Here is a 15934-nt window from a genome sequence, read left to right on the forward strand (position 1 = left end):
TGACGGGCTGACCAAGATTGACCACTGTTCATCTTCTGGGATGCTGGAAAACCTGTGCTCTTAACATACTGAAAAGTCTGATGAACAGTGCATCAGATGGTACTTTGTGATGGGGATTTTTTTTTGTTTAGATGCCATGGGCTTGTAGACTACTTGCTTACCAACAGCAGAAAATCGTATCTTCCATATCACATGTGGAGTAGTATGCTTCCACTGTTAACATGTGGAAGAAACATGAAAATGTACAGAACCATTTGTGTACAGGACAGTACAAACACGAACTGATGGTAAATATAACAATTTAGCAATTTTTGGAAGTGGATGACACTAAGATAAATACCCAACATTGCATGTAATTTACTGCACAGCAACATGAACTAACAAGACTGAAACTAAAGTACCCATAACACATACAACACAACTTACGTATAGTACCCAACGCTCATACTGATGCGCACACTAGAGTACGTCAATACAGAGAGACATGTACAGCAGCAGTCAACAGTGTTAGTGGATCACTGAGGCAATGACTGCCTGTACAGTACTTGTTTCCTTGATTTGTACCTTGTCTGTCATGCAGGCAGACATATTGACAATCAAAGGCCTCCAGCCGCTATGGACAATTGTACAGATGTCGGAAATTGTGTGTTTCCCAACCCATCTTTATGGAATTCTTTTTTTATTTTGATAATTAATATCACCTCTCAAAATATTAAACACTTTTTTTAACACTCCATATAAATGAATATATATGTAACATGAATGAATTCTTTTCTGTGATAAAATTAGGTAAATGACTGATTCTTCACTGAACAACAATTTCAAAAAATCAGTTTAATGGTCTACAGTAATAAAACGTTACAATATGACAAAACATATGGTATTGAACTCCAAAATAAAATTCTAACACTACATTTAAAAAAACCACACTCATTCACACGTGGCACGTAAATGCTGCCAAACAAAATGTTTCACAGAATTGTAATTTGCTCTAGCCAGTTATCATGGAACAATTAATACACTTGTCTGTTACTCATCTCCTGCTGAGTGATGATCTGAATTTGGCAGTAAAATAAATATGGTGCACTAAAATTTATTATCATAATAAATTCTCATTGGAAGTAAAATGTGAGAGCACAAATACGTGAGAACTAGTCAGACATAAGTGACCATCATACACCCAGCTTTATAATGACAATACCTCATTTTTATTGTTGTATAGTGAACACAGTTTCTGTTGGAGAACAGTTGCACAAATATTTCAAGCTTCTAATCTGTACGTATGATGTGTATTTGAAATATGATGTGTTCTTAAAATCATGTAGGATTCCTTCCTCTTGTACATAAACATACAGTAACTTACACAAATGTTTTCTTATGATTGTCACTTACAAAAAACTAGGTTTACACTGTTTACTACATGTGACTATATGACACATGAAAGTGAGCAGAAAATTATTTTCAGTAACAAGCATCTAAAACACTTCAGTCAGACATGCATTACTGAACATCAAACATGAAATGACACATTGACATTGGTTCCAATACTGAATTCTATTAGTTTCTTTATTCCATAGACAAATATTTTCTTGAAATCTAATTACAGTATTTGAAATTATACAACAGTTGCTACTTCAAATGAAGTTACATCTATGAGTATAACACATTACTTCTGATGTAATGTTTATCAGAACATTTCTCAACTTTTAAACAGCTGAATCTTATTACATTACATGGTAAACATTTATAAAAACTTGCTAACATTGAACCACAGTCTGACAGCAACTTAAAGACATCTACAATAGCTAAATTTGGTGGCATTCATTATCTGTAGTACTTCACTTTTTAATGAACCTACATAGACTGAACAACATGCAGTCTGTGATCTGTGGATGGAACAGTAGCATATGGACAGTATCATATTTACTTTCTTTGAAAATGCTCTCAGCATTAAGTAAAATGGTATTAATGGATCAGAGTTTACTACAATAATACCCCTTGCCTGTTCAACAGCCTGAGTGTAGCAAGCACTTCAGCTGCACATATATAGACAAATAAGGCAACGAATAAGGAAAAAATGGGATGACTCTTGCATGAACCAAGAAGTTTCACATAATACCTGCTTTGAAGTTGTTTATGTACGCTCTTGATTACATGGTCCCATAAGATATTAAAAACACAGGTTCAGCATGTGTAAACAGAATTTATCTTATAAGAGAGCAGCAATCTGTCCCAAAAACAATGAACAGCAACTACAACTTAAAATTACATGAAGAAGTACTCAAAATTCACAGAATATCACATTTCCTATGACAATGGGCCGATCCACATACTGTTTTCATTTAAAAATTTTCTTTAGTCTCACGACTGCTTTATGAAATTTAAGTTAGAGATGGTAAACGTCATGAATTTGTATTTAGAGAGCTCATCACTTCTTTTGCATAACTAAATATGTCTCACGAATAGAAATTTGCACTGTACCTTCACATATATATCATTGGGATGTGAAATTGATACAAACAAAAATGTAAAATGACTCTGTGTTGAATGAAATTGTTTCAATGCTGTCATCCTTCCAATGATGCAGATTGCTGTAAGTGCAATCATTTTTTTTAATTAGGCCATTTTATCATGATTTATAAAGAGGAAATCTGACTTTGACTGAACCAGCAACAGTAACTTACTCTTTTAATGAAAGTCTGTATTCAGATTATTAGAATACAGCTTTAGTTAAAATCTTCAAATAATTTATCTACAAACTGCTGATATTTTTACTTAGTTTGTTTTTATAAACTATTATAACAATATAAAATGAGTTTTGAAACCACTGAAGGATACATAGATATTTATAAACATAATTTTGATATAGATTTTTGAAATTTGCCGTAAGAGCTTTTACTAATGTAACTGCTGACTTTCATCTTGCTGATCTTGACAGCCCCTTGCTACAGAATTTCAAAATTATTAATGTTCAAGTCAAGGCCAGAGCTACTCTTAAACAATGCCTGATAGTACTAGTATTAAAATAATGCCTTCCATCTGTGAGCAATGTATTATAATATACTGGCAGTATTTATTTATGTGGAAGACAAGGTGAAATTCTACCTTTTTCCAGTAGAAAACTATAACTTATAACCAGAAAAATGATGTCGCAAAGAACTTGTTTGTCAGTGGGCTTAGGAATTCAAGACTATCACTGGCTTGTAAGTTTCCTAGTTGCTTTATAAATATTTTTTTCCCAATGTGCATTTCACATCAGATTGTACACTGTAATGAATTGAAGTTGTGATGGTGATTGTAGGTACAATGAACTGAGATAAAGGAGTTATGTAAATTGTATAGCAATATTATCACATTAACCATATCTTGTGTATTTTAAAGGCAAATTGTTCCCATCACATAATTGTGGGACACAAAATAACATTAACATGATAAATATCGTAAATATATGACTAAAGTCGCATTAAATTGGCAGCTAATGAAAAAACTTCAAGATGTGTTTCACAGTGGATACTCAATGAGCTACTAAAGTGTGTAATGTACTTTGAGATCACTTTATTTACAAAAACAGCAATCAATCCATCATATGAAGATTACAACAGTGAAATCAAGATGTTACTCATGTTACAGTTGCACATTAACTGCTGACATACCTTGGATCAGTTTAAATGATTGTGAATTTTCAGTACTGATTCAAAAGGTGCAACAAGATTAAGTCATATATAATCAGTTTACTGGAATCATTAATGACACATTACAGTATTCTGATACTATACTGATTTCTGTCCAGTGAAGTCAAATATGTTTAATATTATAAGTAGCCATTACATTGCTCAAAATACAATGCTTTAAAGAATAAAGTGAAATAAAAGTATGCTTCATTAAGGAACAGTGTGTTCTTCAGAAAATACATATTTGTGACAAAAAATTTACACCTGTTTGAATATTCATTTTGGACTACATATGAGATCATTTTAATTTTGATGCAAAGTTGTTTTGGTCATTAATACAACACTTCTTCATACATTTGATGTTGATACTTTTGGCTAGTTAATATAAGCCTGCTTCAAAGTGTTTGTATGCACTTGTAATAGAATAGTAAAATTCAACCACCTTCTTACAAGCTTGTTTATCAAAAGTTGGTTTTCTTTTTTTTCCAAAACTGTACATGTTTCATAAAAAACATTGTATAAACAGTAACCATGGTACAGCGTTTTAGCATAACATTGAATTACATGAGATAATTGATAACGCAACGACGGTACAAAATTAAGTAAGAATGGGTGGTTTGTGAGACTAGCTATGTGTTTTCTACAATGAGAATCTCATTCTACTGACACCAAGTACTTAACTGGAAAAAAGTTGTTACATACAGGTATATTTACCATTCTGTGTCAAATGAGGTCTCAATACCACTACTATAAAACCTTTACTTTAGTTACATGACTTGTGTTCGGTTTCTAAATGCACTAATAACTCAGTAACTCTAAACCTATTACACTTTTTTTTAATGTTAGTATTTTTACCATGATAGGGGCAGTGCTAACAAGTCAATTAAGATGTAGCACATGAAAAATCAATTTAAAAAACTAAAAATCTGAGGACTTCTTTGCATCATACAATGTTCATAAAACACACAAGAAAACAGTCTTTCTGTGAGCCAGAAAACTTAAGATTTGTTTTTGTTGTGACAATTTTGTCTTCCGCAGTAGATGTACATCTTCAGATTTAAAATAAAGGTTGTAATGCAAAACCAAACCTTCAAAATAACACAAGGGCACTAGCAGTGCAATAAACTTAACCTGAAACACATTTGAAGAGTTATCAGCGATGCAACATTCAGTTACATGAATAGATATGAGAAAAGAGGTGGCACTGATTTTATGGCTGCACTTACTCAGAATGTCTTATTTACCAAACTTCATACATTGATGTGAACAGAATAGTGAATGTAAATTTTTATATCAAATGTAAGGATAGTAAATAAAAATTTCATTTTTTCTTTCAATGCTCAACTAATTAACTCCTTATTTAATATTAGTCCTGCACACACTAACCATAAAAATCAATTTATTAACTTATAAGTCTAAAACTCAAGGCACAAACGTAAAATATTTTTATATTCTAGAAATTTAGAGTTTCTCACAGTGTATACTAAACATCATAAATGACAACAATAATAATTTAAGTACCTGTGAATTTTTTTTAAGTGTTGCTGTAAATGATGAAATATGACACAAAATTTTTGCTCAGCTCTTACTATATAAGTAATCAAAATTCGAGATGAATAAAAATTTCACGACTCCTGTTTAAATGACTGACTCTGAAGTCTCTTGTTGTGTATTTATTGTACAGGAAAAAACAAGCACAGTAAACCAGATGCGAACAATGGAAACATTCAATTCAAATATGATAAAAGATGCACATCGCCAAATCGGAAACATTATTCCAGCTATATTTAATTACGAGCACCAGTTTACTAAATCACTGCAGTCTTCAAGCAATAATCTATCCACAAGTATCATTTAATACATGTGAGCTGGCCTACTAGTAAAATCAACTGATATTTTACAAAACAATTCTTTTAACTGGCATAAATAAAAGTGAAGCACAGAAGTGCACATACACACATGCACACGTCACACACTCACACATACAAATGCTTGCAGGAGGAAAGTGGAATACAGGGAGCACGAACGTGTGAAAGGCTGTTATGTGTGCCTGGCAGCCAATATTCCTTGGTGTTTCAATCTCCTGCAAGATGGGCTTGTCTGGCCTCAGTTTACTGCTGGTTTCAAAGCGTCTTGGCCCTTTCCAGCAGATCTTCTACAAACTTCTGCAACAAAAAGACGTTTTCTTGCAGCATATTTCAGTATTACTTAAATTCTTACAAAAAAACCACACACACAGGGGAGGGAGGGGAAGGAGGGAGGGAGGGAAGGAGGGAGGGAGGGAGGGAGGGAGGGAGGGAGGGGGGAGAGGGGGAGAGGGAGAGGGAGAGAGAGAGAGAGAGAGAGAGAGAGAGAGAGAGAGAGAGAGAGAGAGAGAGAGAGGGGGAGAGAGAGAGAGAGAGAGAGAGAGAGAGAGAGAGAGGGGGGGGGGAGGGGGGGGGGAACTGAAATTTGACTTACTCCATATCACTATATTATCTTTGGGGGGGGGGGGGGGCAGAATAATCTACAGTACTTGTAACTCCGCGCCTGTAAAGTTTTAGGTGTTTCGATATAGCGTTTTTTTCGTGCACACACACACAATTTTTAAATGGAACAATGCCTATTAACATTAACAAATTAGAAGTAGGGTAAATTAAATGTCAGTGGTATTTGTGGCAGGACTCTAGTGTGAGTCATTTACAAGCTATCATATTTTGAAAAATTCTCACACCAACATTTGTACAATACCCATGGCAGCACACACTAAACAGCAACAGAAGTACATACACTAGTTACGTGGGTCCTGGCCAGTAAAAACAAGACAACTGTCCATCACAAGTTGTGTTCAAAATGACCACCAGCAGCAACAATACGAGCTTCTAGTCCGGTGTAGAACGATTGCTGCACACGTGCTAGCATTTCAATGGAGATTGCTAACAGGCTGCAGTGATACGTCATTGTATATGATTGGATGTAGTTGGTATTTTCTTGTAGACAGTGACTTTCAACTTCCCCAACAGAAAAAGTCTACAGGTGTCAAATCTGGGGAACAGGCCAGCCAAGGTACAATCTTCTGCATCCATTCCAATGATTTGGAAACAATTTGTGAAGATATGTTGTAGTACTTCATGCACTATGAACAAACATAATGATGGTACCAAAGGTTCCTTCTTGTCTGCAGAGGTACGTCTTCTATGGCTGGTAAATGTGGCTTCATCACTAACCAATATAAGCGACACATCTAGAGTATCCTGTCTTAATGCCCATCTAAAGAAATTAACACAATGCTCATAATCGTTTCTGTGATGCTTTTGATGGAGAGAGATGTGAAAGGGGCAGAATCTGTGTTGATGGACAAAGTGTAGGACACTTGCCTGAGTAATGCCACTTCCACATGTGATTGCACACACGTGTATACTCTGCAACAGCAGCAACAAAATTAATTTCCCCCACTTCTTTCATCACTTGTTTCCTTCTGCTACACTGTCTACGCATTACACTACCATTTCCACACACCTTGTTGAAGCGGTTGATGAGTAATTGCCAAGATGGTTGACATCTATGGGGATATATTGCCTCAGACACTGTACAAGAACTGAATTCTTCCTACGCTCTCCATGCACCATGAGCACATTGGCTTTTTCTGCATTGGTAAATCCACTGCTCACTCACGACCTTACTGCTTGGACTACCACTCACTAACGTACTATCAAGTTGCAATGCAGTCAAGGAACACACAAGCAGGTTGAATGGCACAAACAAGTGTTGATGGGTAATCTTTCCAAAATACGATATCTTGTCAGCAACTCGCTCTAGTATCCTACAAAAAACACCATTGACAGTCTAATTTACCCTACTTTTAGTTTGTTAATATCAACAGGCTTGGTTCCAATTTAAGAAAGTGTATTTTTACACAAAAATATACTTTCTAAGTATTATTACACTCTGGTGATTGCCTGACTGCAAATCCATTCCGTGAAAACCGGAGTTCAATAGTACTTTCCATTTCCGCAATATCTGCAATGCATGTTTGTTTGTATGTATGTATGATATATGTATTATGTTCCATATTTTTCTCTAAACTGCTGGACTGGCTTCAATCAAACTTCCATATATCATTTACTGTCTGGAAATCATTGCTGTGGAGGTAAGAACAACCTACCTATCAAAGGGGTGGGGTTGGGGGGAGGGTGAAAAAGCAGTGCAAGCCCAACAACTTACAAATACCCATACTTTAGTCATTCAGTATTTGAGATTGAAACCACTTAGAGACTTAACATTTTAAACCTTTATGAATCTTTTGCTCATTGATGATCCTCACAAAATGATGAAAGGAAAACATTTATTGTTTACTACAGTTTCACTGTTCATGCAGCAAAACTGCAATTTGAAACATGACCTATTAATATATTGCCTTCTTTACCACTAACTGTATTCACAATACATTTTGCAGACAGTATTCACAATTGTATCATTGTACAACACACACTACTTTTAGTAGGGTAGTTTACGAGAATGTGCTACACCATCCATGATGTTTTAATTTATTACTTACTTACTGCTAACTGTATTCTGCAGATAGTAGCTACAAACACAACTGCATGTATCTGGAAAATATATTATTGTACAGGCCATAGCTCCAGAGAGACAATGCCATAAACGTTGAGCTGCGCAAAAAGAAAACTGCAGGGCAAAATTTGGTAAAGATGCAGGTGAAATATGTTAAATACATGTGAAATATATTTAAGAAATTCATATGCGGTCAAAGGTATGGGTAAAAAAGTTCAGCTTAAACCCCTGAACAAAGTCAACCAAATCTGACACACACATTTGTTACAATCTGGAAATAAATAATACTGGAAAGGGGGGGGGGGAGGTAAGAGAACCACCAACTCCATATTTGAGTGAGTGTGATAACATAGCAAGAGATGGTGGGAGGAAGAGATGGACAGAGAGGGAGGGTTATGAGGAGATGGGCAAAGCTAGGGGGAAGAAGAGATAGGCAGAGACAGGGGAGGGGCAAATGGACAGAGATAGGGGAGAGGAGGAGATGGACAGAGAAAGGAAAGAGGAGATGATGGACAAAGAGGGGATGATGGACAAAGAGGGGGATGAGGAGATGGGCAAATAGAAGGGGAGGAGGAGATGAAATTAGAAGGAGGGGGGGGGGGAGGAGGAAGAGGTGAACTAATATGAGACTGGAATAAATACGTACCTGGGCAATGCCGAGTACTCAACTAGCATGATAATACATGCAGAAGAATAAAATATTAGCGTAATAAAATTAAACATATATAAAAAAAATTAATTACTAAAATCAATGGGCAGCTAACAGAAATATTTATATGCTCTCATTAAGCAATGGAGAATCCAGAATGGAATAACTTTCAGACAACAGGCATTCTTCTAAATTAGAAAACACGCAAATGTTCACACGTGCACAACTCACACACATATAATCACTGCCTCTGGCCATTGAGGCCAGACTGTACACAACAACTACGACTAATGGGAGAAGCAATGTTGTGTGGGTAAGGAAGAGTCTGTGGCAGAGAGGGGGGGGGATAGAAATGTAGGGGGGGGGGGGGGGGGGAAGGTGTAATGTTGCTTGTGGGAGAGAGCAGGAACTTTGTGGGGACAGGATAGGACTGATAGGTGCAGTTGGGAGGTTTGAAGAAGGGGGAGAGGAGGGAAATAAGAACAGTGGATGTGTTGGTGGTACAGAAGGCTTTAAAGTTCTGGAGTGGTAGCAGGGAAGAGAATAGGTAGTTAAAGATAAGGAGTAGTGAGTGCTGCGGCCAGAGGGCTTATGGGAATGCAGGATACGTTGCATGGAGAGAGTTCCCTCCTGCTGCTTTCTAATTGAACATTACATCTAACAAGTGGTCTGTTCGTATGAATGGCCACAAAAAAACTGTGGCCACAAGACAGCTGGAACACCCACTTTCCGAACATGCTGCCCAACACAATGTATTTCACTTCAATGACTGCTTCATTGCATGCACCATCTGGATCCATTGTACCAAAACCAGGTGTGCAGGTGGGAACCCTCTCTGCAATATACACTATGTTCCTGTAACCCCCTGGCTTCAACCTTCACTAATCCAAGGTCCTTCATCTACCTAACCCCTTCCCTGCTGCTCCCAATCCACCCCTGAACAGCCTCCTAGTCCAACAATACACCTGCTGCTCTTCTTCCCCTCCTCCTCTCCTTTTCCTTTCATCCCCCCCCCCCAAAAAAAAAAAAAAATCCCCAATCCTCCCTAACCTCCTGACCACACCTGGCGGCCCAACCTGTCCCCTCCCCCCCCCCCCCCCCACATCCCTGCATACAACACAAGTAGCATTACACACATCCCCACCCCTACACTGCTATCCCTCCCCATCCACATCCACAGTCTCCTTCTTACCCCCACCACTCAAATATTACTTTTCCCATCAGGCACAGCTGCTGTATGCCATCTGTCCTCAGTGGCCATACACAGTAGTCGTGTGTGTGTTTTCTGCTTTAGAAGAAGACCTTTTGGCCGAAAGCTCAAATCTATAGCAACCTTTCTCTTGTGCTTGTCTGTGGCTCAACGTCTCCTCCATAACAACAAAAGGTCAAGAGGTACTACGGATCCTTGGAAAACCAAAATTAAGTAATCACAGTTTCAACAAATTTTTGTCAATATTTATCTGCTCCTTTTTCATTGATGAATACAGAATAAATGTTGGGTTTGAAAATATATTTGATAGGTAATCATCTAGGTCTGCCATAAGCCCCTCCCCTCCAACCAGTGCTCTTCACTGCTGTCTGCAGATGAATAATCTAAAAAGACATACATAGTTGAATTTGTAACAAAGTACTCACTTTCACATCATGAGGTGACTTCTTTGCATCAGCGAGGAGCTCCTGCAATAAGAAAAATAACATTAATAGCCAACATGAGATAATAACAAAGTTAACCTAGGGTAATGTGGAAACAGTTTTCTATCCAAAGTACTGCTAAAATTTGTACTGTCATTAAGAAGATTGTGGAATAAGGTCTGCATTGCAGTTCAACTAATGCAATAAATCAACTAATTTTTTCTGAGTGTTTGTAAACATCTAATGCAATATCAAATGTTTAATAAATTTTCAGTTTGTTTTCATTTATTTCTTTTTTTCTGTTTCATTAAATTTGTATATTTTGGAGATGAAGGAAGATGGATATAAAAAATGTGACATATCTTGGGAACACATCTCTTGATTAACTGTCACTTGACCATGTGCCAAGTCAATTCTGTAGGTACCTAATGAAACTGTAACGTGTGTATTGACTAATTAGACAGGTCTGTGAACTAAAGCAAATACATTTACATCTCAATACACTTTACTTCATTAGTAAAGCACAATAAATGACTGTAAAAACGTTATTTAAAGACAGTTTGCAATTATAATTTTGGTTAACCCCCTTTTCTCTCTGCATTGTGATTGCATTTGTCCTTAAAATAAATGCTACTGAAGGTGCATTTTATGTACTTCAATGCTTTTGTGAACTTCCTTCTTTCTAGTATGCAATAATTTTTAAAGTAAAACAACATGATTTTTTTATAAGCACCACTTTTTTTCTTTCTTTACATTCACATAGTTTATCCTACAAGTTCAAAGAATATACTAAATTTGAAATAATAAACTGGTTTATTTAAGCTCTGTTGAAATTTTTAGCTTTTCAGGAAGTTAAATCTACAAATGTTTGATGCATCTTCATCATGAATAATGCAATTTCTCTAAATAGTTTGATATCATAGATCACACTAAACTACTGCTTACACTTGACAGTGTGGGGATTAGGGGAACATCCAATGGCTGGATAAAATCATACCCAAGTGGATAAAAGTAAGTGGTTGAAATACAGCATAAAAGTTTTAACACATTAACTCACCATTCTTCAAATTATGAATCCGTTAAATAAGGAATGCCACAAGACTCAGTACTTGGACATCATCTATTCCTATTACACTGTCCAGCACATTAATGTCATGACCTGCCGAAAGTCTAAATAATCATCTTTTGTGGTGTGAACTGCTGAGAGATGTGCAGAAAGAGAGTCAATGAGGTTCTGGAAGGTACCAACAGGAATGTGGAGCTACGGCAACTCCAGTGTCATGGCCAGCTGTGACAGGTTTCTCAGTTGAGGAATGACTCCTCTGCCAACAGCCCAATCAAGATGGTCTCCCATATTCTTAACTGGGTTGCAATTCCGGGATTTTGGTGGTCAGAGGAGTATGGTAAACTAATCCTGATGCTCTTCAAACCATCCATGTATGCTGTAAGCTGTGTGACATGTTGTACTTTCCTGCTGAAGGATGCCATTGTGTCATGGAAAAATAAACTGAATGTAGGGGTGTACAGGATCTCCAAGGGTAGATGAATACCAATGTTCATCCACTGTGCCATCCAGAAAGACAAGATCACTCAGGGACTGCCATAAAAGCATTCCCCAGACCATAATGCTCCTTCCTCTGGCCTGGGTCCTTCCGATGATCATTGCTGGGTGTTTGCTTTCAGACATTTCATACTAACAATCATCTGTTCAATGGAGCATAAAATGTGATTCATTTGTAAAGGTCACCCATCACCACTCAAAAGGTCACACAACACCACTCAGTGGACATCTAGTTGTGGTACTGATGTGCAAATTCCAGCCTTCATCACTGATGAGCAGCTGTCCAGCAAAGGTGCATGAATCAGACATCTGCACTGAAGACCATACACACTAATATTTGCTGAACAGATTTTGGGGAGACAATGTTGGTTCCACTGGGAGGTCAGCTGCTCAAGAGTTGCATGTCTATTCACCCATACACATCTCCACAACTGTTGTTCGTCCCTGTCATCTATAGCCTGTGGTGAACCACAGTTGCCTCAGTCCCATTTTTCGATAGTGCCATTTTGTCATATATGGTATAACAGCAGCACATCAGCAGTTAACAAATGTAGTCATTTAAAAACGCTTCCACTCTTGCGAAAAAGCCAATGATCAAGTCCTTCTGGACATCAGATAGTTCACTTATAAAAATGACTGCACAGTTTTCAGAGTCTCCACATGCTTTATATACATGCTACTGCAACTGCTGCCACTTGCTATCTGTGACTGGTTATTGCATACTGATACCTAATGTAGGTGATGGTCACATTGAAGTGACTGGATTTCATATATATGAATTACAAGCAGAAATTCTGTGAGAAATTATGCAGTTTGCTGTTGATGCTAGCGTGTTCATTATTGGAAAAGAAACGAAAATGCTTCATAAGTGTACAACAGAAACGCTGAACAGTACTGACGACTGGTTCTATCACAATATGTCAGCAATAACTGTAGTAAGGCAGTGACACTGAATTTCTAAAAAGCGAAAAATATAAGTGAACTATTCAGATATCTGATGCAGACTTTCAGAGTTATGGCTACAAAATAATCTTAAAAGAGGGACACATTCTCAAAAAAATCTATAAGAAAGTAAACACTGTTTGCTACTTATTGAGGATATTATAAGGATACTGCAACAAAGATTATTTGGAAACTGTAGACTTTTTCTACTCACAATATCGAAATACAAAATTATTTTCTGGGGTAATTCTTCTCTCAGTCAAACACTCTTTAGGTTACAAAAAAGGATTACAAAAAGTAATGGAAGGTGAAAAATAGGACAAGACCTGTAGACCACTCTTTAAAAAACTGGAAATCCTCCCATTTCCATGTGTCTATGTGTATGAGATAACTGTTTTTGTGAAAACATACGCAATGGAAAATCCCACTCTCTTTCAATAAAATTAAAATGTTCATTTCCCTAACATGAGCCAAAAAGGAATCCTTTCATATAAATCCAGTGAACACCAGCCCCAATAAAAAAGGAACCCTGCATTATAGGAAATTTTTTATGATAAGCTTCCTCCAGAAACTAAATCAAAAAATAACCTGTGAAGTTCAAGTGAGCATATTTTGAAGACTCATCACTGCTTCTATATCCTGCAGGAGTTCACTCACACAGTGCACTAATCATCATTTATGTCTGTACCCAGACCCAGATTCAAGGGAGGGGGAGGGGGATGGGAGTTTGTTACCCTTAGCTCTCACAGAAAACAAAAATTTAGTGTAGTCAGCTGTTTTCCTTTCAAGAAAATGATTGTGATGTCTGTATTATGCTAGTTTTTAACAGGATCAGAGTTGAAAATTTTTAGTGGCTACTTACAAATTGCTATTGTTCTTCCAAAATCTTAAAAATACTCCATACCCCAGGTCTAGACTGCCTACTCCAAACAAACAATCATAGGCTGCCCTTGCATCTTACTGATGTAGTATATAGATGTTACTGGTCTTTAAGTACTTGAATGATCTACCATGTAGATGTTGCTGTAATACAAACAGCAATCTACCTATAAAGTTATGCTCTTTCTACTCTTACAATATATTCTTTTTCTACTTGCACCATATATGCTCTGTGTATTGTAACTTACTGCACATTTAATGTAAGCATATTTTGAGCAGGCATAAAATGAACTCTTTTGACCTGAACATTAATAAATGGTCTGTTCACTAATGCCTACCATCTCTTCTTGTTAAGAGGCAAATGTTTCTAAGTATGTGTGTTTCCTAACCTATTGTGTATTTTGGATTGGGCATCCTATTACCAGAGAAGACAAAGATATGCAAGGGAGTTGTACACTTCTGCATGCTCTTTCATTTATGATTAGATTCAAGAACCCCTACATTATATTTTGACCCAAGATTCAGCATCTCATTGGTTGACCTTATCGCAGGAATCTCTATTCGTAATATGACACACACACACACACACACACACACACACACACACACACACTCACACACACACACACACACACACACCTTTTCCTAAGCTATTTTAGTAGTTGTGGAGGAGTGCAGCTCATCGAAACCATGGTCCCCGAGTAATACCGCTGGAAACAGAGGAGCAGTGCAAAAAAAATAATATGTAGTATTATAGTTTTATTTGAACAGTATAATTTATTAAACAAGTGGTTTTTGATCACAGGCAGCAATTTCGAGAGTCAGGTGAGACTGTGTACACCATACTACATCCCAGTAACTTCTTTTTGCTGCATGCCACCATGGTAAATATCGCCAGTGCAGAGAAAGTTATCTCCAATAGTGTTTTGTATGAATTCCATTCCTCATCGATTCTGCAGTGAATTTCCTCACTTCTAAGCAGATCACCTGATTTTCAGTACAATTCTGTAATGTCAAATCTCTAACACAGTGATTCTCTAGTTCTTCAGTTTTCTGACAGCTCAGGATTCACTCCCACACAACGCTGTGCTCCAGACGTACAGTCTCCGGTATTTCACTTTCAAATTAAGGCCTGTGTTTTGGTTCTTTGTACGAGTTATCCTACTTCTTATGTGCTCCTTGCATTGTTCACAATGCGTTATTTTGCTATCAAGGAAGCAGAATTCCATCACTTTGTTTACTGTATTGCTCCTTAATTTTGATGTTAATCCAATAGTGCCCAAATTATTTTTCATTTTTTTATATCTCTTATTTTTTTCGTGTTTGTTACAATGGAAAAAGTGCACTTTAAGTGAAAAAGCCACATTTGCCTCTCTTGTTTCAATACAATATAATGCACCATGTATATAATGCTAAGCGTTATGTAGAGCAAAACATTCATTTATATTAGAAGATAACACATTTTTGTTCTAAAATAAACAAATTAAGAACAAGTACAAACTGCAAATCATAAATAACAAATGACTTGGTATTATAAGCAGAAAACATTCAACACACAGTCCCACAATACATTTCTTGCACTGTGTATGTGCTGATGTTCTTACAGCTTATTCCAAGACATCTTCTTCTTTTAAGATCCTGTATTTTCACAAATGGGTGCTTCTTTCCATCTGCAGCAGTACTGGAGTATGGGACCATTGAGGCACTTTTGGTGGTGTTGTGTATCTCCTCAAGTAGCTGATACCTGCATGATTTCTCTTTGAAAATTTACATGAGATACTGTATTTCCATTTGTGTTGCAGAGTATCCGGGCATGTATACACTGACAGTCAGTAACCAACTGAAAATAGCCCTGTACATTTCTAGATACAGATATTTATTCTGCACTGATTCACTTTCTGATCCAGTCCATCAGTTCCACCCATGTGCTTGTCATATTCCGTCAGCGACGAAGGTTCGGGGGACTTCAATGTGTTTACTTGTGCACTGTGGTACTTTTTAACATCAGTTATCTAGTTCTCATCAGTTGAATTTGATTCTGCAGAAACA

General features: G+C 36.9%; 1 protein-coding gene across 2 annotated transcripts in view; it reads right to left on the reverse strand.

The window, feature by feature from the left end:
* Positions 1 to 819: 819 nt before the first annotated feature.
* LOC126416787 (protein phosphatase 1 regulatory subunit 14C) overlaps positions 820 to 15934 on the reverse strand; it is a 552076-nt gene continuing 536961 nt past the window's right edge. For both annotated transcript variants that reach the window (XM_050084653.1, XM_050084652.1), the window contains 2 exons: positions 10507 to 10548; positions 820 to 5836 (listed from right to left, as the gene is read on the reverse strand). In XM_050084653.1, the coding sequence (XP_049940610.1) occupies positions 5795 to 5836; positions 10507 to 10548 (84 nt within the window). In that variant the 3' untranslated portion in view covers positions 820 to 5794. The remainder of the gene's footprint in view (positions 5837 to 10506; positions 10549 to 15934) is intronic.

This window comes from Schistocerca serialis, chromosome 8 (genome assembly GCF_023864345.2).
Source record: "Schistocerca serialis cubense isolate TAMUIC-IGC-003099 chromosome 8, iqSchSeri2.2, whole genome shotgun sequence".
In the NCBI taxonomy this organism is placed as follows: domain Eukaryota; kingdom Metazoa; phylum Arthropoda; class Insecta; order Orthoptera; family Acrididae; genus Schistocerca; species Schistocerca serialis.